Genomic DNA, 23,704 nt, shown 5'->3' with positions numbered 1-23,704 from the left:
GCAAACAGTTCCCACAGATTCTGAGCAATACCAGGTAACATTTCTTATGAAGAGTACAGCATACTGTAATTCACTCTCTTACTCTTCGAGACATTTTGATAAATAGGATAAAGCAGGTAAGAACATGAATGTCCATACCTATTTGTCGGGTACTATATTACCAGTCATTCAACAAGAATTGGGAGAATTACAAAATGGAGTTGTCCTCAAGACATTTTTTTCAGTTTTAGAATCAAGTCTTGTTTTTTGTTTTGCTTTCACGATAAATTGGAGAGCAAAATCATTTTAGCAAGTTTATAAACAATAATGGTTTTTTGTATAGATAACAAACTACAAATAACACTCTGTAAGAACGGGTAAGATTAATGGTTTCCTTATTAGATGTATATAATGATACAAAATGCTATTAATTTATTTATTTCTCCTCTTTCTTATTAGAACTATTGACTTATTATTTTTTAATGTTTATTTTATTTCTGAGGAAGAGAGAGACAGAGAGCGACAGAGAGAGACAGAGAGACGGAGCATAAGCAGGGGAGGAGCAGAGACAGAGAGAGACACAGAATCTGAAGCAGGCTCCAGACTCTGAGCTGTCAGCACAGAGCCTGACACAGAGCTCGAACTCACAAACGGTGAAATCATGACTTGAGCCGATGTCGGACGCTTAACCGACTGAACCACCAGGCGCCCCTTATTTTAGATATTGCTTCCAGATAGTCTACCTTCCTTCGGTTTCCATGGTACTATGTGCTCCTTAATTTACTTTTCTACAGAAAATATCTTTTTTATCTGTGCCTCCCTTTCAAGCCCTTAGAACACATTTATTAGTCCACTGTGTCAGATATGATCTCCTTCCATGACTCCTCAGGACCCCCCTCTTCCTGAGGTTCTGTTCTTCTATTCTTCCTGCTAGAAACAACATTTATTCTCAAACCTCAAATTATTGCTACAGCAATCTTTTTCAAACATTTTTTTTAAACCGTAAACACGCTCTTTTTTTCCCCCCAAATAAACTTAAGTGAGGACCCTGATACACCTGTAAAACAAATCTCTAAATAAAATAAGTATCTAAAACCTAAATAGATATCTAAAAGAGATTTAAAAAGAGAGTTACTAGTAACTGGCGGATTCAAGGGGAGAGTCTCACTCATGCCCTGGACCTCCAGCAACAGCTCCTAGATTGTACTTGTGTGGAACTAGAACCCCGGTTAGAACCCCTGACCTGTATCTGAGACCTGTCCTTTGATCTGGGCTTTGATCCTGTATCTGCAATAACTTACTACTAGCTACTCTCACTTTGACTTTACCATATCAAGACCAATTTGTCCAAATATCAAACTTACTGCATCTTCTTCCAAACTAAATCTCCTACTCAATTTCCCTGTCTCTGTTCAATCTGCAAGTCTCCAAAGCTCAAAATCTTGGACCCATTCTTTTTCGCTCTATGTGTTTACCTGCCAAGATCTGTTGACTTTTCCTTCAAGATCTCTAAACATCTACTTGTCTGTTTATTATCAACACCACATCTTTAATATAGGCCTTTCTGCATTACAGTAAAAGAACTTCTAGGATCTCCATCCTACAAAACGCTTTCAGACTAACCTTTCATAAATACTGTATGCAAAGCATCAACATCCTGTTCAATAGCCTGCAGGCTCCCTATTTTTCTGTCTCAACTCTCTTTTCTGGTCTTTATGGCCCTCATAATGGATATCACTCTTCTGTAAAAATATCTTTACTTGTCTGAATGAAGGTCCCTCTGCCCAACATATACCCAAAGAAACAAGAAGCTGCGCTGGTAGGAGAAAAAGAGACAGAATCGCCTCTTTCATTCAAATTCTTCTTCTTCAACTTTTAGATTCGTTAAGTCCCATTTCTATAGTCTTCCCTACACTCCAGAAACCATTTGCTGATCTCAAATTCCTCTGAACTCCTCACAGCACTTCCTTTAACGAAGTCAACATATTGAGGGCCTCTCCTGCTAAAACTAGAAAACAAGAGCTACCAATGCAGTACGGGTTGCTTCATAGACGTTTTTGGGGGTACGTTATTTCATTATTTCTCACAACAATTTTGCAGGACCAGCATTTTCCCCATTTTGGAGATGTGGACACAGACAAAAGTTAAATACTTTGCCAGAAGTCAACGAGATGGTAAAGAGTCATTTGTTTCAACATGCAGGATTTCAACTTTGGTCTGCCAGACTCTAGAAAATCACTTTCACCTCTGGATGGAAACTCAGACTCTAGAATTACTGTGTGCATAAAATATATGTAAATGTCTCCAAAGTATCTCCCACCCAACATGCCAAAACTGAACATATAATTTCCCAACCTGGTTCTCCACCAGTCTCACTGTTGGGCAAACCAGAAAGAAAGGTAGGTGTCAACCTTAAACCTCCCTTTCCCTTACATCTCATATTTATTCAGTAACAAAGTTCTATCCATTTTAGCTCTAAACTGATCTATCCAGATCACTTTATTTCCATCACTACAGATTCTAGCCCATGCCATCTGTGGAATCACCTGATTAACATGCCTCTCCCCTACCAATCTATAAGTTCAAGGACTACAGGATCCAAGTCCTTTTTGTTCACTGTTACAGCCGCAGTTTTTTGGCTAATGCCTAGAAGAGAACAGGTGCTCAAGAAATGGTAGTTATTAGTATGTTGGGGTATTTGCTACTATTCTGCATCTAAGTTCTAATCAGACTGCTAACTTCGTGAGGGCCTGTTTCCTGTCTTGCTTCTGTATTATTCCAAGGTAGGTCAGGTAAGCACAGATTATATATTGTCACAGAGTATGAACATGGAACTTTTTAGCCTCATATAGACTTAGAAAGTGAGGCAGGCCAGTTCTCTCATTCTGCAACAAAGAACCGAAAAAGGTTACGTCACTTCCCAAGGTCGTACTGTTAGTAGCAGAGTTTAGAGTAGAAGATCTGTGTGCCTGAGACATCAAAGTCTGTTCCTTCTACAATCAGATCCTGTCTTCACACACACTGCTTGCTAAGGGCTTGAAGCCAATCAAATTTTGCTTGAGGAGGGCAGTATGAACCAATGTGGAATCCAACTAGCTTTAAATTATCAGAAATAAGCAGAAAATAAGACTGCAAGCTACCCTAGTTTTTCCCTAATTTTATAAATCTTTTAAGTTATAATCAGTCTCTCTGGCAAATTGATCATATACAGTTAATACTCACTGCCAGCTACATAACAAACATTTGGAAGAAAAATCTAAGCAGCAATCTACAGATTTCATGTAAATAAATTTTCTTTAAGAAACTTACATGTAACAGCTATAGAAACAATTTCCATCATAATCTTCCATTCCAATCTTTGTACATGGACATGATGAAATCAGTCAAAACTATAGTAGGGATCACAACCTAAAAAAGCATGCTCTAACCTATAAATAAGGGCAATATATTGACTACAATAAAGTACTCTGAATACATTTTAAGACCATTCATCCAAAGTAACAGAGAAGTTCAAGCTGTGATCATCCACACTTCTGGAAAACCAAGCCTTAGAAGTGGTAGTTCTTTCACTTAGCTGTCAGCTCGGTTCAGAGTATTTTTCGCTTTTTGGTTTTTTTTAATTTTTTTTTTTTAACGTTTATTTATTTTTGGGACAGAGAGAGACAGAGCATGAACGGGGGAGGGGCAGAGAGAGAGGGAGACACAGAATCGGAAGCAGGCTCCAGGCTCTGAGCCATCAGCCCAGAGCCTGACGCGGGGCTCGAACTCACGGACCCTGAGATCGTGACCTGAGCCGAAGTCGGACGCTCAACCGACTGAGCCACCCAGGCGCCCCTTGTTTTTTTTAATAGAAAGACAACTAATTGCTTTTAGGAACAATCAAAAGGGTGATTAATAAGGACTGGTTTACTGTATCACTAGGACAGCCAACAAGCACTTAGTAAAAAGCCTATCATGTGCTAGTAAGTATATAGGCTGAACAAGAAAGTAAGTCACAACCCTAATTCTAAAAGAAGACAGGGACGAATAATGGCAAAAGAAGGGGGAAGATACCAGGATTCAATAGCCTATAAATGCAGAACACATCACTTTTTAATACAACGGAATGACGTGGAACTCACCTTTAATTGACTTGCCATCTGAGGTCTTCTCTTGTTCTTTGCCTTTCACTAGAAGATAAAAGAGCATCGTGAGCAACTTTTACAGTTGAAAAGATCCATTCTATATGCTGTAAAAATTAGACAAGCTTTATTCTAACAGATGAATATTCAAAGTTGTACAATAACAGAATAAGTGCCTTGGGAGGGAGACAGGGCAGGACAATTGTCGGGGGAAGTTTCTCTAAGGAAGTGACCTTTGAACATCATTCATTCAAGAGCACAAGCACGGAGTGTGCTTACGGAGAGACAATGCAGAATACCTGGGTTCCAATTCTAGCTTGCCACTTATTACACAGCCATGTGATCCTGGACAAGTTACTTCTCTGGGTCTCAATTTCCTTGATGTATAAAATTAGGTCGGTAATAACACCTATCTCAGAGGGCCGTGGGTGAAAAAAATAAATATTTGTAAAGGGTGTAGGAGAGTAACAGGCACACAGTAAATTTAGGATGTTAACTAATATTATTAAAAGATGCCCGCTACTAGATACATCCTGAGGAATATCTTACTTCTTGTGTATTACCCTCACAGTATCCAATACAAACATTCTAAACTTACATTCTAAACTTCTAAAACTCAATCAAGGCCCAACAATTTCTCTTAAAAAGCTATATAGTTTCTTCTCCATTACACAAAACAGTAGAAATTGTACTACAAGTATGCTAGTAATATAATATCCAAGAAAGGAAGGTACATGGCAGCTTAAGCAAAGTGTGAACTCTTACAGGATCTAACCTAAGACTATTTTTAACCTTTCTTACTTTTCTTCTATTTTTTTTTTCAACACTAAATTTTCTTTAACCTCACCACGAAAAGCCAATCAAAATAAGAAATCTCAAAATGTGACCATCTCTCTACTTGTGCTCTTAAACACTAAACACCAGTAGCAGGAAATAACTAGCTCTCGCGGTATCTGATAAATCAATCCGTCAACAAGTTATTTGAGTGCCTCGAATGTGCGAGATACTCTCCTGGCTCAGAAAAGAGCAGTCCTACCTTCAAGAAGTCTACATGCGTGAATGTGGAGACCAACACGGACAAATATAAGATCATTGCAGGTACTGATCACTACTCTTAGGAAGATCAAACAAGGAAATGCAGTAGAAGGGACTGGGTTGCAGCCCTCACCACGGCGTTTGCCAACTGACTACATCTCCCACTTGAAACGTGAACTTGTCTTGGCTTCCATAGCACTCCACTCTCCTGGTTTTCCAGCTGCTCCTTCTCAGTTTACCGCCTTGCCAACTTCTCCAAGTGCCCACTGGGAGTTTCTCAGGGAAAGGGTCTGAGCACCTTTTCTTTTCACTACATACACATACGTATTTCCTGGCTGAGCTTACCCATTCTTAAGGCTTTCAATACCAAACGTAAGTCGTGAATCCTCTATTTCTATTTCTAGTTTAAGTCCTTTTTGACCTTAAATTTAACCATCTCCCTGTCATCTTCCATAATAACACTAGTCCAAAACGGAACGTACCATCTTTTCCCAAACCTATTCTACCTCAGTCTTTTCTCTCATGAATGACACGATCACCCCAGTTTCTCGGGCCAAAAACCTGGAAGTCATCCTTAACATGCCTCTCTCTTACCTCCTACACCCAAACCACTTCTAAGACCGACTGACTTTACCACCACAATATATCTTCACAGTTCCACTTCCGTCACCCTCGATACATTCTCATCTTACAAATCAAATCTCCTAGTTAATATTTCAAACATAAAAGTACACACACAATCCAGCTTTGCCAAATATTAGAGGTCTGACCTACCTATTCCCTCCCCTGAAATATTATACATATAGTTAAAGGAGCCTATGAACCACTACCTGATCCCATTGCTCTTCTTCCCTTCCCGGAGATAAACTGGTCCTGAATTGGATGTTTACTGCCCTGTATGTTTTTAGACCATTCCTACAAATGACTTTTAAAAATGCTATTATTCTGTACATCTTTAAAAATTGCATAGGGGCTCAGTCGGTTAAGCACCTGACGTTGGGTTTCAGCTCAGGCCGTGATCTCACGATCTCACGATTTCATGAGTTCAAGCCCTGCATTGGGCTCTGTGCTGACAGTTCGGAGCCTGCTTGGGATGCTCTCTCTCCCTTGCTCTCTGCGCCTTCCCCGCTCACACTGTCTCTCTTAAAATAAATAAGCTTAAAAAAATTAAAAGTACATAAATAGTATTTTTCTATACATATCTGACACTTGTATCCATTCCATAATTTCACTTTTGTCCATACTGATGCAATTCTAGTAGACTCATGTAGCTCTAGCTCATTCACTTTAGCTGCTTCATTCCTAAAATGCACTTTTATTTACCCATTTTCCTGTTAATAAACATTTAAGTTTTATTTCCTAGTTTTCATGATCACAAACATTGATGTGATCAACAATCTAGTATGTGTCTTCCAACGTATATAGGTAAGAATTTCTCTAGGATAAAACACTAGAAATGGAACTGTTAGGTAACCAATGATGGGTATTTTGAATGAAAGTGGCTATATAAATTTTTCAAATGTCACTTGATGGTGTTTTGAACTCACTTCCTTGATTTCCTTTGAGGGGACACCTTTCATGTTTATTGGCTGTTTAGGTTTCCTCTTTTATGGGCTGCCTATTCATGTACTTCATCCTTTACTTATTGGTAGGAATGCCATAGTATTCTGGATACTAATCATTTGTGTTGCAAATACCTTATGTATATTTTACTGTATGGAAGCTTTGGGCGCCTGGCTGGCTCAGTGGAAAGAACATGATCTTTATCTCAGGGCCATGAGTTTGAGTCCCATGTTGGGTGTAGAGATTACTTAAGTAAAAAATAAACAAATAAATAAAACTTTATTGCATGGAAGTTTTGCACTTTAATTAGCTAAATTTTCATTATGTGGACTGTATTTTCCTGTCTTATTGTTTAAGATATCTCTTCCTGGGGTGCCTGGGTGGCTCAGTCGGTTGAGCATCCGACTTCGGCTCAGGTCATGATATCACAGTCATGAGTTCGAGCCCCGTGTCGGGCTCTGTGCTGACAGCTCAGAGCCAGGAGCCTGCTTCGGATTCTGTGTCTTCCTCTCTCTCTGACCCTCCCCCGTTCATGCTCTGTCTCTGTCTCAAAAATAAATAAAAAACATTTAAAAATTTAAAAAAAAAAGATATCTTTTCCTACCCCAAAATCAGATTCCCCCCCCCTATATTTTCTCCTATGGTTTCAAGTTTTGCTTTTTAAAGTTCTGGGTTCTTATCCACCTGGAATTTATCTATCAGAGACTGGGAAACTACAGCCCATGAGCCAAATCAGGCCCACCCCTAGGTTTTTATATAAAGTTTTATTTTAGCATAGCCATGTCCATTTATTTACATACTATCTATGGCTACAAGGATAGGAAAGAATGAGACAAGAGACTCTATGGCCTGCAAAGCCTAACAAATATATTTACCATCTGGTCTTTTATAGAAAGTTTGCTGACCCCTGATGTGTACGATAGGAGGTAGAAAATACTGTCTTTTCCCAGAGGAATAATGAGCATCATTTACTGATTAGTCCAACCTTTCCCAAATGAACAGAAATTCTTTGTATACTAAGTTCCCATCCATACATGGGTCTGTTTCTGAGCATTTAATTGTATTGTCTTAGTTACCTAACCATATAATCAGACTTTGGCAGGGCCAAGTGCTCTACCTTATTCTCTCTTGAAACTATCTGCCATATTAATTACAGGGTTAACTTGTTTTGATCCTAAAACCTCCATGAGAGTTTTGAAAGCAGCACTGACTTACTTAATGATTAACTTGGGAGAGTTCACATCTTTCCAGTACTGTATTTCTATCCATGAACATAGTATACCTCTCCATTTATTTAGGTCTCCATTCTTGTCCAATTGGGTTTTGTAAACTCCATAAAGATTTCAGTCTTTTGTTTTTACTGGCATGCAGTGATACAAGTGAATTTTAAATACTTACATATAAATGCATATATTTTAAAAACCCAGCCAAACTCTTTTATGAGTTCTAATAGTATGTGTGTAGATTTTCTTCAATTTTCTATGTAGGTAAACATGTTACCTGGGAATTAGAATTCCTTTGTTCCCCTCCTTCCCAAAACTTAAATTTCCCTTCTTTTTTTGTGTATGTGTTCCTGTGAAGACTATATTAGCTTTCTTTTTGTCTTATATCTCTAATATATTTTCCCATCCTTTTACTTTTAACCTTCTCATGATCCTATTTTTATTTAAGTAGTATACAGCAGGAATCCAGTCTATAAATCACCATTTCCTCACCGTCTGGGGCAGCCCATTTCTTTTTATTGTGATTACTACTCTTGATTTATAAAGAAGACCATTCTTAAAACTTCAGGACTATTAATTTGTTGATTTCTCTTGGTAATTTTCTATATTTTGCTTTCTGTATTTTGAGACTGATAATAGGTACAAAGCAGTTCAGAATTTTATTTTCCTAGTACTGTGTTCATCCTATAATGTACTGACCTTTTTAGCCCTAATAATGTTTTGTGCTTTAAAGTATGCCATCTGCACACAGCTTTCTTCTGGTTAACATCTGTCTGCTTTTTCTTTCCATTTATTTTCAAATTTTCTATGTTCTTATGCTTTAGTTGTGTTTCCAGTAAAGAGTTTATGGTTGGATTTTGGTTTATTATCCGATTGCTTTATCTTTTAGCTATATAGCTTTTTGCTAGAATTTGGTCTATTTATATTTATCGTGACTACTGATCTTTGTAGGTTTATTTCAGCCACCTTATTTTGACTATGCTTTTTGTTTCTATATATTCTTTGAATGAAACATCTAAAACAGAGACAATACTAGAATCTGAATAACACTCAGGTTTGAGCAACACTCAGTCTTCTCAAATCTTAACATTATGCTGTACTTGCTTCAGAAAAATTTTCAGAAGAAATAAAACATGCAGGTGCAACTGAAGTCTCTCCCTGATCTCATTCCCCCTCTCCCTATGGAAATAATTTCATAAATTGAACATTTGTTGTTTCCAACCATATTTTTACTCTTTAAATACATTTACGTATCCATAAACCATATAAAGCATTGTTTGAAAGTTTTTGACCTTTATACAAGTGGTCCTACAATTGCAATTCCCAACAGCAGTGTACCCTAACCAAATCTTGGTATAGTCAGGCTTTAATCTTATCCCTTAGGACTTCCCAAGAACTTTACTCCCACAAATTAACACCTCTCTTCTCCATCATTTTCTCCTACCAGATCATTCCTATCAGCATACAAACGTGCTCTAACATCTTTTATCTTAAAAAAAAAAAAAAAAAAAAAATCCCTTAACCCAAAAGCCCCTTTTAGTTCCTTTTCACTGCAAAGTTTCTTGGAAAAGGTGTTTTTTAGTTTTACTCTTGCTACTTTCCACACTTCACATTCTCCCCTCAACCCATTCCACTGATACTACTCTTAAAGTGACCAATTACTTCCACATTAACAAACTGAGTAGCTATTTCTATCTTGATCTTGCAAGTGACATTCAACACAATACTCCCTTCTTTTTGAAACATTATCTTCTTTTAGCTTCCATGACATCGCACTCCTATATGACTGGCATTTTATTTTTGAGTCCCCTTTGTCAATGGCTCATGTTCCTCAATTTCACTTTTTTAAACATTTTTAAAACTTTTTAATGTTTATTTATTTTGAGAGAGAGAAAGCAAGCAGAGGAAAGGCAGAGAGAGAGGGACACACAGAATCCGAAGCAGGTTCCAGGCTCTGAGCTGTCAGCACAGAGCCCGACGCGGGGCTCAAACCCACAAACTGTGAGATCATGACCTGAGCTGAAGTTGGATGCCCAACCGACTGAGTCACCCAGGCGCCCCTCTCAATCTCACTTCTAAAAGCTGGATTCACTCCAGAGCTCTCACCTAGGCTCCCTTCTTGTCTACAGTATGGCAGGAAATGCTACCATGGTCACTGAATTCATGATCACTCCTCTTCTTGGCAAGACGGCTGTAACCTAGCACATAACTGGCTAGTTACTTTACATTTCCTAGGAGCCTCTGCAGTTAGCTATGACCATATGACTAAATTCTCACCAATAAAATATGAATAGAAATGGCTATGTGCCACTTTCTGGCTAAAGCTGCTCCTTCCTCCTTACCACGGGTCAGAAGACTGAGGACAGACAGAAGGGGCTATGACGTGGCTTTGATAGAAGAGACCATACCCTAAGGGAAGGAGCTGTAACAAAATGGGAAGAAAATGATCCCTGAATGACTGTGAAGCAAAGCCACCCAATGACCATTACACTCAAAAGTAATAAAAATCTCTCGTCTGAGCCGTTACACTTCAGTGTCTCTGTTACAGCCTCTCAACGTAACGAATTCACATATTACAGGTATTCTCTAGGTGATCTCTACAGAACTGTACATCCCACTGCCTCCTCAACACACCCCATGGATGTCTGAGAGCTGTCACCAACTCACAACTGCCAAAAGACAATTCCACTCACTCCAAGTCATGTCAGCTCCCTCTCCAAAACATATCCCATTCCCAGTAAGTTCCAGCCTTTTTCTGGTTCCTTAAACACGGCCAGTTCATGCCTGCCTCAGGACATTTGTGCTTCCAGTTTTCTCCGGCTACAATGCAGTCCCTTTCATCTTTTGTGAGGCTGGCTCTCTCTCCTCATTTAGATCTCAATCTAAATACCATCTTCCCAGACAAGCCTTCCTTTATTATCTGAACACAAATTGTCATCCTGTGATCTACTCCCACATCAGTTTAAATTCCCAGCACAGCACTTTTTACTAGCTGATATTTTTGTTTTACTCACTTATTCAACAAATTATTTACTAAAATCCTAACTATATCCCAGGCACTGGACCTAAACCTGGGAATACAACCACGAACAAAACTCAGCTTCCATCTTCATAAAACACACAGTAAAGCAGATGGTGATAAATGCTGTAGAGAAAGTAGGGCAAGGGGATAGGAGTGCAGGGGCTGGGGGCTGCAATGTTAAAAGCAGGATGGACAGACAAAACTTCACTAAGATGCCAAATGATCAAAAACCTGAAGGAAACGAGGGAACAAATAGTGGGTATCTGTGGGAAGGGGTTTCCAGACAGAAAATGTAAGTGCAAAGGCCCTGAGGTGGGAATGTATTTTACAACAAAGAGGTCAATATAAATGGAACAGTGATGAGAAAGGAAAGCAGGAGATGAACACAGAGAGGAAATGGGACCTCAATAAAGGAGGGCCAAGTACAGGAAGTCACAGGAAACATTTGAAAAGAGATGTGGCATAATGCAATTTGAAAATATACCATAGGGGTCAAGGAGGGAAGGGAAACCAAATTGAAACCTACAGAAAAATAATTCCGTTCTTGATTTTCATAAAACCGGCTTCCTCTTAACATTCAAGCTGAAATTTGAATGACATCCTTGAAGATGTTAAGGACTTCCTTAACTGCCCAATCTAGACAGAGACGACTGCCTAGATCAGGGATCAGGGATAACGAGACAAGGTTGAATTTGGATATGTTCTGGGGTAGATCTAGCAGATTTGATGTAGATACAGAGTAGGAGAGAAAGAGAAGCTCAAGAATATACTCAAGTTTTAGCCTGAACAATTAAAAGGCCAGAAATGGAATGTATTGAGGTGACAAAAAATCTGGAGTTAAATTTTAGATATAGTAAGTGAAAGATCCATGTGTTAGTCTGTCATTTCTATTAATAGATATACCTATATCTACTAGGTAGAGGTATAAAGTGGACCGACAGTTGGATATACCATTCTTAATTCAGGAGAGAGAATTCAAGCTGGAGATGTAAATTTCAGGAGTCATCAGCATATAGGTGGTATTTAAAGACTGGATGGGATCCCTAAACAGAAGCATCTCCAGCTTCTACTCTTGCCACATTCAGTCTGCAAAAAGCATCTACAATGATCTTTTTATAACATAAGACCAAATCACTCCTCTTTAAAAATGTTTAAATAATATCATCTCTGCACTTGGAATAAAACCTAACAACTATGGCTTACAAAGCTCTGAATCTTGTCTACCTCTCTAAGCCCAAGGCACAGTGGCCTTCCTTCCTTTCTTGAAGGGCACCAGACTCTTTCTTGACTCACAACCTTTGAACATGCTATTCCCTGTGCTTAAAGTGTTCTTCCCTACCCTCTGTGACCTCCTACAGATCCCTCAGCTCTGAGTTTCAAGGTCACCTGCTGAGGCCTTTCTCTATCCTCAAACCAAAATATGCTTCTTCTCTCCAGTTCTCTCTGTCGTAATATGTTATCAATTTGTAAACACACATACATAAGAAAGAGAAATTTCTTGTCCGTCTGCCCCAGCAGACAATAAGTTCCATGGGTGCAGGGACTTTGTCTTGTTCAGGGCTTAATTGTGAGGGTCTAGCACAGTGCCTGGCAAGCAGCAGACATTCAAATGTTGAACACAGACAACAGTCTTATTATGCAACATGCAATTTGCCTCATTATACACAGAATGCTTTCTTTCCCCTTCAAAAACAAAACTAAACACTGTCAAACAAATTAGAGCTTTTAACTATACCAAGGTATGTTATCAACAAAGCTTCCTTGTACCATTTTACAGGTTTCCTTCATTCAGCACTGCATTCATTCATCACAGCTTCATTCACTCACCCCATGACATCAGTTACTAAAACTCGGCCGTGTACTGAAAAGGAATTCTTGAATTCATAGCTGAATGGGGCCTTTACCAATCATCTAATTCTCAGTTGAGAGAAGAGAAAAAAGTGGGTTAACACTTTTCTGTCCCAGGTTACAGGCAGTAGCAGAGCAGACATATGAATCCACGTTCCTGTTTTAGTGTTGCTTTTTGTTGTTGGTTTGTGTGTGTGTGTGTGTGTGTGTGTGTGTGTGTGTGTGTGTGTGTTTTCTGGTATTTTCTCTTAAATAACAAGAATTCAAAGAACCACCATCATCCAAAATGACCTACACTTGTTCATTCTGCATATGTATTTTTAATGACACACAACAACTTTATCCAGGATCAAAATTAAGCTGCCTCTACTTAAAAACTGGGCAGCTATGAAAACGGAAAATCAGAAATATAAGCAGTTTACAGAGTGAGCGTCCCAGTAGTTAGTAGACTTGCTAAGTCATCAAAAGAACTAGTTTCTTTCATTAGGGAACTTTTAGCAATAAGTAATGTTATTTTAGGAAGTGCAGAATCCCCTTCCCCCCCAAAAAAGGAGGAATCTAGAAAACAGCACTAGTTGAAGAAAACATTTTCACATGTTGCTTTGGCACATAAAACCCTCAATATTCTGAAAAGTCAGAGACTTCCTTAACAAGGTACTAAAGGAATTTCCTTTTTTTTGATTCACAGTTTAGACACACACACACACACACACACACACAAACGCGAAGGCTGTTCTTTACGCAAACAGGCATTAACTTGGATGAATTTCGGCAAACACTTTCGGACCAGCGAGACAATTCCCCTGACCTCGCGCGAGGAAGCCACCTTCTCCCTCCCTGCAGAGTCCGGGAGCAAAGCGAGGCACGCAGGGGGCGTCTGCGCGGAGGCCGAGGGCCCCGCCGCCGCCCGGGAGGAAGCCCGTGCAGGCCCACCTGCCCCACCGCCGCCCCTGAGGCCCGGCCTGGCTCCCCGCCGGAGCCCCCCTCTGCTACCTTTCCGCCGGAAGAAGGACATGGCGGGGCCCGGGTCGGGGCGGAGGGCGCGGGGGGACTGTCGCGGGGAGGGCCCGGCTCCCCTCATTCAGCAACCGGCCCGGACTTCCGGGTCCGCAGCGGCCGCCGCACTAGCCTGAAAAGAGACCCTTCTTCCGGGTGTGGGCCCCACCGCCTCCTCGAGAAGCCCAGGCAGCTCCTGCCGCCATATTATCAACAAGGCGCCCGCCCGGAGTTCCGGTCCTTCCCCGCGCGAGGCTTCACGGGAGGCCGCGCTGTCGGCCCCGCCCCCATCCCCGCCTCCTCTCGTGGATGCGGGGGCACGCGCCCGCCCCGCCCACGTGACCCTGCGCGCGTGCGGTCTGTGCCCTTTCACTGCTACCGGGTGGCCGGGACGGACGGCGTTACTGTCCGTGTGCCTTCTCCGATATTCGGTGGCCCGGACCTGCGGCGGTACCCCGGCGCAGCTTGGTGGTGCCCGGCTGCAGCCCCGGGTGGAGCGGGACAGACCTAGTCTCCGCAAAGCTGACCCTCCCGGAGCGGGAGCACTTCCCAACCCGGGGCTGGATGGTGCGGCGCCTCAGGTCTGGGGCGCGCGGCCGTGGGCGCTCAGAGCATGCCCTTGTACGAGGCGAGGCCTGCACTGCCACGCTCCGGCTTAGCCCCTCCTGTTTCTCGGTTCCAGTTAGGCTGAAAGGCACTGGCCGGTCGGAACGGCTTCGCCCTGCACCCCCAGGCCCTGCTCTAGAGCAGGACCCCCCCCCCCCCCCCCCCGGTCGCGTAGTTTCCCGGGGGTCAGGGTTCCTCGAAAGGGGAAGAGGAAGCATGACCTGCTTTATGTGGCTCCTCTCTCAGTCACAGTGACCTCGGCAGTAAAAAAAGGAGAAGTGGGCTTATTTTCAGAACCAAATCCCTGCAAATGCTCCAGTTTGAAAGGGTAACTTAAAAGCATCGCCAGTAATTACAAGGCAAACTCGTGAATCATCCAGCTTTGTTCACATGCACTTCTGGCCCAGCATCCATCCCTAAAAGCAGAGCTAAATGAAACAAGTCTTTATCCCTCAGTGTCCCTCACCCCTGGGTGAGTGTGCTCAGTGCCTGATTAATAATTGTACGTCCTCTTTCGGGGAAGGAACCTGGAAGATAGCACTCAATAAATGTTCACTGAGTTTTGTTTCTTGTCTAATCCGTGAAGTCCATCGTGTGATGGTTGGGAAAACAGGACCGAAAAGAAGTCTAACTTGTCTGAGATTACTAAGTGTCAGTGTTGAGACTATAACCAGAAACTGGGGTCTTTCACCATATAATTAGAGCAACTTAATAGGTTTGTTTCGGTCCAGGGCCCGTAAGGTAATCAGACCTGATGTTTATTGAAAGTTTTCTATGAACAGTTACTGTGCCAAACCCTGCAGATTAATAATAGTCTTTGGAGTCTGTCTTGGTGTGGGGAAAACTAGGCACAGAAAAACAGCCTACCTAGGGTCACAAGCTAACTAGGGGTGAACCTTGGATTTCAAACCTAGGGAGTTGGCCTCTAGAAGCAAAGATCCAGCCTCTGCCTGGGTAAAGAGAGTGTGTTCAGGCAGAAGCAAGAGAGACTGGCCTAGACTCTGGTTGCCTGAGTGTATCATCCACCTGAGTTGGTGCTGAGAATGGATGTCTGTTTGATTCCTGCAGGCTTCAACAGAGGCTGCATAGGAATTGGGGCAGTGTCCTCCGGGGATCTGAGGGGCTATTGGAAACCAGCCTGTGCTCAGAGGTGGGGGGGGGGGGGGGGGGGGTGTGTGGTGGGAGGGCTCTGCTGTCTGTGGCCAATAAAAACAAAGATCTTGCCCCTCTCTCCTTGGAAATGGGGATTGTCTGAAGTCAAGCGGGAGTGGGGAGCTGGGGTACAATCTGTATAAAGGGAATAAGCAGTATCTAGGAGAGGTATAAGCACAGGGCATCACACACTTGGCATGAAAACACAGTGCCCCTCTCCCTTTCCCTTCTTGTTGTGAGTTCAATCCTTTGTTGGCAGCGGCTTTTTGTCTTTGTTGACTGGTTAGTTGCATGGGACAGAAGGGGGAGTGCAAGAAATCCCCTGATATCACCGAACAGGAGCAGTGCCAAGGAATGTGGGCAGAGTGGTGGGGATGGTTGGGATGGATCGTTCTCTAATCCCTGTAAATCTCCAATCCTTTCTCATTTTCTTCGCCTAAGCATGGGATCAATGTCAAAGCAGTGTCCTTTCCCACCTTCCAGTGTGATGACTGCTCTTGAGCCCCTCCTAGCAGAAATTGTGGAGCTGCCTTTATTCCTCCAGGCACCAGTCAGGTGATAATAGCTGTCATTATTTCTTAAGTACTTATTATGTGCTCTCGACCAAGTGCTTTATAATGTACCAAGTGCTTTATAATCACAATCTCACTTCATCCTTTACTTTCTCCCCTGCAAAAGACCCTGTAAGATGCCTAATATCATTACCCCCAATTTACAGATGATGACCTTGAGACTCAGAGTAACTTACCCAGGGAACACAGGCTAGTAAGGATTTCAATCACTGTCAGTCTGACTCCAAAGCTATTTGTTTATATCACTTGCTGTTCTCTTTTCCTCCACCTCCAGCTAATACCCATTTAGCCAATGTTCCAGCATGGGGTGTCTATTTATTGGGCAAATAAGAGGTGATGAGTAATATCTAGCAGTACAGATGCCTTCTGAATCATCACCCATTAAAGTGTTTATACGCTTAGGGAAGCTTTAAGAGTACTATCATTTAATCTGTAAGAATTTGATGACCCACGTATGCATAAAGTTAGGATAAAATGAGAATATAAAAATAAGCAAGGGTATTCCACTCACCTGAATACCCAGTTATGGCAAACGGATATTCTGCATTGCATTTCTAAGTTACTTTGTTACAGCCACTTTAATTTACATGTAAAACAAAATACATTTTCACCAGCAGGAATTCTGTTAATTACATTCCTAATTTTCAGGGACTCCTCACGGTCTTTTTAAACCAGTTGTATCAGTTACAACAAACCAGTGAGGTAAAATCAGCAAGGTAATTATCACAAAGCCAGTGAATAAAATTAATCTCCTATGACTAACAGTTTAAAAATTTAATGAATTCTACAACAGGGGCGCCTGGGTGGTTCAGTTGGTTAAACATCCCACTTTTTATCTCAGCTCAGGTCATGATCACATGGTTTGTGAGGTCAAGCCCTGAGTCAGGCTCTGTGCTGACAACACATAGTCCGCTGGGGATTCTGTGTCTCCCTCTCTCTCTGCTCCTCCTCCTCCTCCTTCCACTCTCTCTCAAAATAAATAAAGACTTTTTAAAAAAAGAATTCTAGGGGTGCCTGGGTGGCTCAGTCGGTTGGGCGTCCGACTTCGGCTCAGGTCATGATCTCGCGGTCCGTGAGTTCGAGCCCCACGTCGGGCTCTGTGCTGACAGCTCAGAGCCTAGAGCCTATTTCAGATTCTGTGTCTCCCTCTCTCTCTGACCCTCCCCCGTTCATGCTCTGTCTCTCTCTGTCTCAAAAATAAATAAACGTTAAACAAAAAAATTAAAAAAAAAAAAGAATTCTACAACAGGCACTCAACAAATGTAGTTGTCTATATCAAACATTCATAACCTCAAGGACATTATTCAAATAAATCTTTTGATACCTTAGAGAAAGGAAGCTCCCTGTACCTTATTAGTAAGCAGATAAAAGCAACTCAGATTCATGACAAGACTCAGAATAGGTATAGACGTAACTTAAAATTCTTATCAACCGTGAAAGGCTAATTCTTAAACCAGTGTTTTACATTCTCAAAAGCCTTTGTATCCGCAGCTTTGTAAAATTTATCTCCCCCCCCCCAAAAAAAAAAGTGTGGTCTCTGAGTTTTAGTCAAAGCTAACTCAAAAGCAGTTGGGGCTTAACATAATTTATTTCTTCTATAGTCTCTAATCATGCCAGATAAATGGGAGTTTAAGGCACATTTTTCCCATCAAAGGAACCCAAAACAAGTAGGAGATATGAGAATAATCTCTTAAAAATGCCTAACAGAGGAGGGCCTGGGTACCTCAATTGGTTAAGTGTCCGACTCTTGATTTTGGCTCAGGTCATGATCTCGGGGTCATGGGATTGAGCCCCACATCGGGCTCTGTGCTGATGGGTCTGATGGATCCTGCTTGGGATTCTCTCTCTCTCTCTCTCTCTCTCTCTCTCTGCACCCCCCCGCCCCCCCCCCCCCCCCCGCTTTCAAAATTAAAAAATATGTATATGCCTAACAGAGACTTCCACTCTTGTGTGAACCAGAGTAAAGCCACCTTGGACAAATCCACCTTGATGGGTGCTCTATGATCAGAAGCCTTCTTGAGCACAGCACTTCACCCCACATTCTTTCTTTTTGTCTAACCACACCCTAAGGTACACCCCTGGGACATAACATCCTTGATCTTCTCTGAAAGTAAGACTATGACACGGAGTGGGGCGCCTGGGTGTCTAAGTCGGTTAAGCGTCCAACTTCGGCTCAGGTCATGATCTTGCCATCTGTGAGTTCAAGCCCTGCGTCCAGCGCTGTGCTGACAGCTTGGAGCCTGAAGCCTGCTTCAGATCTGTGTCTCTCTCTCTCTCTCTCTGCCCCTCCCCTTCTCACGCTCTGTCTCTCTGTCTCTCTAAAATAAATAAATGTTTTAAAAAATTTTAAAAAAAAGACTATAATACGGAGCCATTCTCTAGCTACTAACATGTACTTCCCAGCCCCTAGAGCTAGAAAAGCAGGTCTTACTGGCACTGGGGTTGTGGAAACCCACTGGGCTTATGGTCTCCCAGGACACACTTCTGTCTGTAAGTCCCCTTAATAAGTCATTTCTTATCAAGATGGACTTGTCAGCCTTTTCCTTCAGTCTTATGGCTCCTTTGGCCTTTTGGAGATACTTCTGGATATACCTCCCTTTCATGGAACAACTTCTAGTAACAGTGTAGCAGGTCATATGGACTAGCCACCTGCTGAGGAAAGCAGGAAAAAAGGAAAACTGAACCCCAAAACTATAAGACATTGAAGCAAGAAGAGGGTAATGAAGAATTAGCAGATGGAGAGAGAAGAAAAGAAAAACAAAATCGAGTGAATTAAGTCCCGCCTTTGTGGCCTTTTCTCTGGGAGCTTTCCTGTTCAGGGAAAAGAGACTGAGAAGCTGGCTGAAGGGTGCTTTTGAAAATGTCACAGACTAGAGGAAAAAAGTTGGAGCCCAAGGCCTGCTCTGGGTCAGGATTCTGAAAAAGCTACACCAGTGGGGCGCCTGGGTGGCTCAGTCGGTTAAGTATCCGACTTTGGCTCAGGTCACAATCTCACGATTTGTGAGATTGAGCCCCATGTCGGGCTCTGTGCTGACAGCTTGGAGCCCCAAGCCCGCTTCAGATTCTGTGTCGCCAGGAACAAGAACCAAGGGAAATAATGAGCAATAGAAATAGTGACATGGGAGTTCCAGATACTGGAATTATTGGTCATAGATTTTAACATAATTATGCTTACTATGATTGAGGATATAAAAAAGAAAATTGGAAATTTGGGCCGAAAACTAGATATTATAAAAACTGACGCTTATATACACAAAAAAGAAGCAACTAGAAATTCTAGAACTGAAAAACAAAATACCTGAAACGAAGAACTAACTATATGGATCTGTAAGCAGAGTTACAATAGAGAGAATTTATAAAATGGAAGACAGGTCAGAAGAAACTATCCAGAATGAGGCACAGCGTGAAGGTAAGAGACCTAGAGAAGAATACAGTGAGAAGTTTTACCGTTTGCTTGATCAAAGTCCCAAATGGAGAAAAGAGAGAGAATGTAGCAGAGGAAATATTTGAAAAATTAGTGGCTGACAATTTTCCAGAAGTGATGACAGAAACCAACCTACCAATTCAAGGATCACTGTGAACGCCAAATAAAAGGAAATTCACACCTAGGTTGTTAATCATGAAACCTCAGGAAATAAAAAACAAAGACAAATTATTAAAAAATAGCTAGGGGTTGGGAAAACAAATTACCTTCAAAGGAGTGACATTTAGGGATTAGCTGATTTTTTCAATAGCTACAGTGGAAGCCAGAAGACTATGGAATTAAACTCTTCAATGTGCTGGAAAAGGTAACTAGCAACCTGGAATCTTATACCCATCAAAGATGACACAAAATAAGGCATTTTCAGATGAAAACAGGAAAACAAATGTCACCACAAGACCTGAATTTACCAAAGGATTTACGAAAAGTCGTTCCAGATGCAAAGTGTGAGATATGAGACATAAAGAACAAAGAAAGTGGTAAATATGTGGACGAATATAAACATTTAATGATAATGTGAAAATAACCAACTGTGAAGTCAAGGGGCACAGTCTACACAAGATCACTCTCAGTTGCAAGTTTGGGGTCCCCAAGACCACTCTTAGTTTCACTAACTTGCTAGAAGTACTGGCAAAATTCATTGGTAGCTGTTATACTCAATGGCTATAGTTTATTACTGCTGGAATATACAGATTAGAGTTAGCCAAGGGAAGGAATATAGAGGGCAGAATCCAGGCAAGTACAAAACACAGAGCTTCCAGTTGTCCTCTCCCCATGGAGTCATTACTTTCCCGCCATTTATATATACAATATTGATGGATTATTGCCAACCAGGGAAGCTTACCCAAGGTTAGTGTCCAGAGTCTCTATTGGGACTATATTACACAAGCATGGCTAGCTGCCTTTGCAGCTGATCTCAGTCTCCAGCCCCTCGAGAGGTCACACTGATAACCACGTGACCCAAAGGCCCCACCCCAAATCACATTGTTACAATATGGCTGGCCCAAGTCATAACAAAACACTTCTATCAGGCATGACATTCCAACAGCCCGGAGATGACAGCCTAGTAGCCAAGAGCCAAGGCGAGGCCTCTCTTTGGGCAAGTTAAATGATTTTCTACACAAACATCTAACAGATTTAAAATTTTCACCGATGTGGCTGGCCCAGGAATCTTTGTAGGGCTTATATCCCACCTTTTGGCATGTGTATGTCTTACAGGGCGTCTAGAATACCTGCCGTTTCTTGTTCACTGGGTCTAGTTAGCATGATGTCATCAATATAGTGTCCCAGTGTGATATTCTGCAGAATGTCTTGACAATGAAGAATTCTTTAGACCTGCACTGTCCAATATGGTAGCCACTAGCTACATGTAGCTGTTCTGCTCTTGAAATGTAGCTAATTAACATGTGCTATGACCATAAAATGCACAGATTTAGAAAATTTGGTATGAAAAAACAATGTAAAATATCTTACTAATATTCTTGTGTTGATTACATATTTATTTAATTTTTTTGAGAGATAGAGAGCGAGCATGCAAGCAGGGGAGAAGGGCTGAGGGAGAGAAAAAGAGAATCCCAGGCAAGCTCCAAGCTCATTATGGAGCCTGACAAGGTTGATTCCACAACCTTGGGATCATGACCTGAGTCAAAATCAAGAGTTGGATGCTCAACCTACTGAGCCACCCAGATGCCACTATATTGACTATATATTACATTGATTACGTCATCAATATTTTTGATGATCTATTTTTTTTAATGTTTATTTATTTTGAGAGAGAGAGAGAGCAAGAGAGGGGGGAGAGAGAATACCAAGCAGGCTCCACACCATCAGTGCAGAGCCCATCACGGGGCTCAAAATCATGAACTGTGAGATCATGACCTGAGTTAAAATCAAGAGTCAGACACTCAACTGACTGAGCCACCCAGGCGTCCCCATAATGATAATATTTTAGATACGTTGTGCTAAGTAAATACATATATTATTAATTTCATTTGTTGCTCTTTGACTTGTTTTCAGTGAGGTAACTAAAATTACACACGTGACTCATGTTATATCTCTCTTGAGCAGCACTGCATAGACTATTTTGATACTGAGTGTGATGGTTAGTTTTATGTGTCAACTTGACTGGCCACGAGATGCCCAAAGCAAGCATTGTTTCTGGGTGTGTCTGTGAGAGTGTTTCTGAATGAGATTAGTATTTGCGTTGGTAGACTCAGCAAAGTAGATTGCCTGCTCCAATAAGGGTGGGCATCATACGATTGCTGAGGGACTGAATAGAACAAAAGGTGGGGGAAGGAGGAATTTAGCCCCTGTTTTCCCGCCTCACAGCTTGAGCTTGGACATCTCATCGCATGGTCTCCTGCTCTCAGACTGGGGTTTGCACTATCAGCTCTCCTGGTTCTCAGCCCCTTGGACTTGGACTAAATTATATCCTCGGCTTTCCTGGGTGTCCAGCTTGCAGATGGCAGATTGTGGAACTTCTCAACCTCCTAAATCACAGGTGCAAATCGTTTCTAAAAAATAAATTCTCTTGGGGCACCTGGGTGGCTCGGTCGGTTAGGCGTCTGACTCTGGCTCAGGTCATGGTCTCACGGTTTGTGGGTTTGAGCGCCACGTCGGGCTCTGTGCTGACAGCTCAGAGCCTGGAGCCTGCTTCGGATTCTGTGTCTCCCTCTCTCTCTGCCCCTCCCCTGTTCGCGCTCTGCCTCTCAAAAATAAATAAACATCATAAATAAATAAATAAATCCCTGTCTTTCTCAGTTCTATTTTACTGGAGCACAGTGACCAGTGCACTGAGATCAGTAGAATGAACAAGGACTGGACAAGGCTGGATTTGTGCTATTCTCCATCCCAGGTGAATGCAAATTGCTTTACAGCCTCCTTCTTAATGGAATTTGAAGACAATGTATTTGCTCATTCAATAGCCACATCCTAATTGTCAGAGGCTGTGCGAGTCTGGAATGGCAACTAACGTTAGGGCTACATCTTGGTTAAATTTACAGTAGTCCATCACCATCCAGTATGATCCATCTGGGTTTTGCAGGGCCATACGCCCATGAATGAGACAGAAAGTAGAATGGAAGCCACAATCGTTCTTTCATCTTTCTGGGAGGCTGTAATCTGTCATTCTACCCAGAATGCCCTGTGGCTTGATTTATTGTCTTGGCCAGAGGTTAGGAATAGTTTCAGGAGCTTCCAGTTGGCCTTTTTTTCTCCTTAAAAAAAAAAAAAAAAAAAAAATTAATGACTCTAACTCGATAGGTCAGGGAGCCAATGTGAAGATTCTGCCAAATTCTAGGAAAATCTGTATTGATTATGCCTCAGAAATGACTAAAGGCCTATTTGGAGAAAGGATTGAGAGAATAGCTACTATATATATTTGTTGTGACATTTCAGGGTTTCTGAAGAAGATTTGGCCTCCTTTATTTTATTTTATTTTATTTTATTTCAATGTTTTATTTATTCTTGAGAGAAAGAGAGACACAGCATGAGTGAGGGTGGGGCACAGCGCAAGAGGGAGACACAGAATCCAAAGCAGGCTCCAGGCTCTGAGCTGTCAGCACAGAGCCCGACATGGGGGCTTGAACCCACGAGCCATGAGATCATGACCTGAGCCGAAGTTGGACACTCAACCAACTGAGCCACCCAGGTGCCCCTAGCCTCCTTTTTTCTTGTTGGGCTCAGGTCTTAGAACTGTCTCAGGTTTGGAAACTGAAGAAAGATCATGACTTTTCCATCATGGTAGTGACATCAGCCTTCTGATATCTAATCTTGATCTTTTGATTATATGAGCCTCATAATACCCTTGTTTGCTGCCTGTCTTAGTCCCTTCAGGCCGAGATAACAAAAATACCACAGACTGGGTGACTTGAACAGCAAACATTTATTTCTCACAGTTCTGGATACTGAAGGGTACAAAATCAGGGCACCGGCAGATTCTGTGTCTGCTGGTAGCCTGGTTCATAGACGGTCATCTTCTCTCTTCGTCCTCAGAAGGCAGAGGGCACAAGAAAGCTCTCTGGGGTCTCTTTTATAAGGGCATTCGTCCTACTCATGAGGGCTCTCTGATGACCTAATAATCACCCCCCAAAGGCCCTACCTCGTAA

The 23,704-nt window shown here is 41.9% G+C and overlaps 1 protein-coding gene across 3 annotated transcripts in view; it reads right to left on the bottom strand.

The window, feature by feature from the left end:
• The window catches only part of AKAP10 (A-kinase anchoring protein 10), an 83,375-nt gene extending 69,339 nt beyond the window's left edge, over window positions 1-14,036 (bottom strand). For all 3 annotated transcript variants that reach the window (XR_007146813.1, XR_007146814.1, XM_047832580.1), the window contains exons 1-2: window positions 13,785-14,036; window positions 4,101-4,148 (exon numbers count right to left, since the gene is read on the bottom strand). Coding sequence is in view for 1 of the 3 variants with exons in the window: in XM_047832580.1 (XP_047688536.1) it covers window positions 4,101-4,148; window positions 13,785-13,872 (136 nt within the window). In the remaining 2 variants the exon portion in view is untranslated. The remainder of the gene's footprint in view (window positions 1-4,100; window positions 4,149-13,784) is intronic.
• Window positions 14,037-23,704: the final 9,668 nt, after the last annotated feature.

The sequence above is a fragment of the Prionailurus viverrinus genome, chromosome E1 (assembly GCF_022837055.1).
Source record: "Prionailurus viverrinus isolate Anna chromosome E1, UM_Priviv_1.0, whole genome shotgun sequence".
NCBI lineage: Eukaryota > Metazoa > Chordata > Mammalia > Carnivora > Felidae > Prionailurus > Prionailurus viverrinus.
Note: the sequence above shows the minus strand (reverse complement) of the source record. Positions and strands in the feature narration are given on the sequence as shown.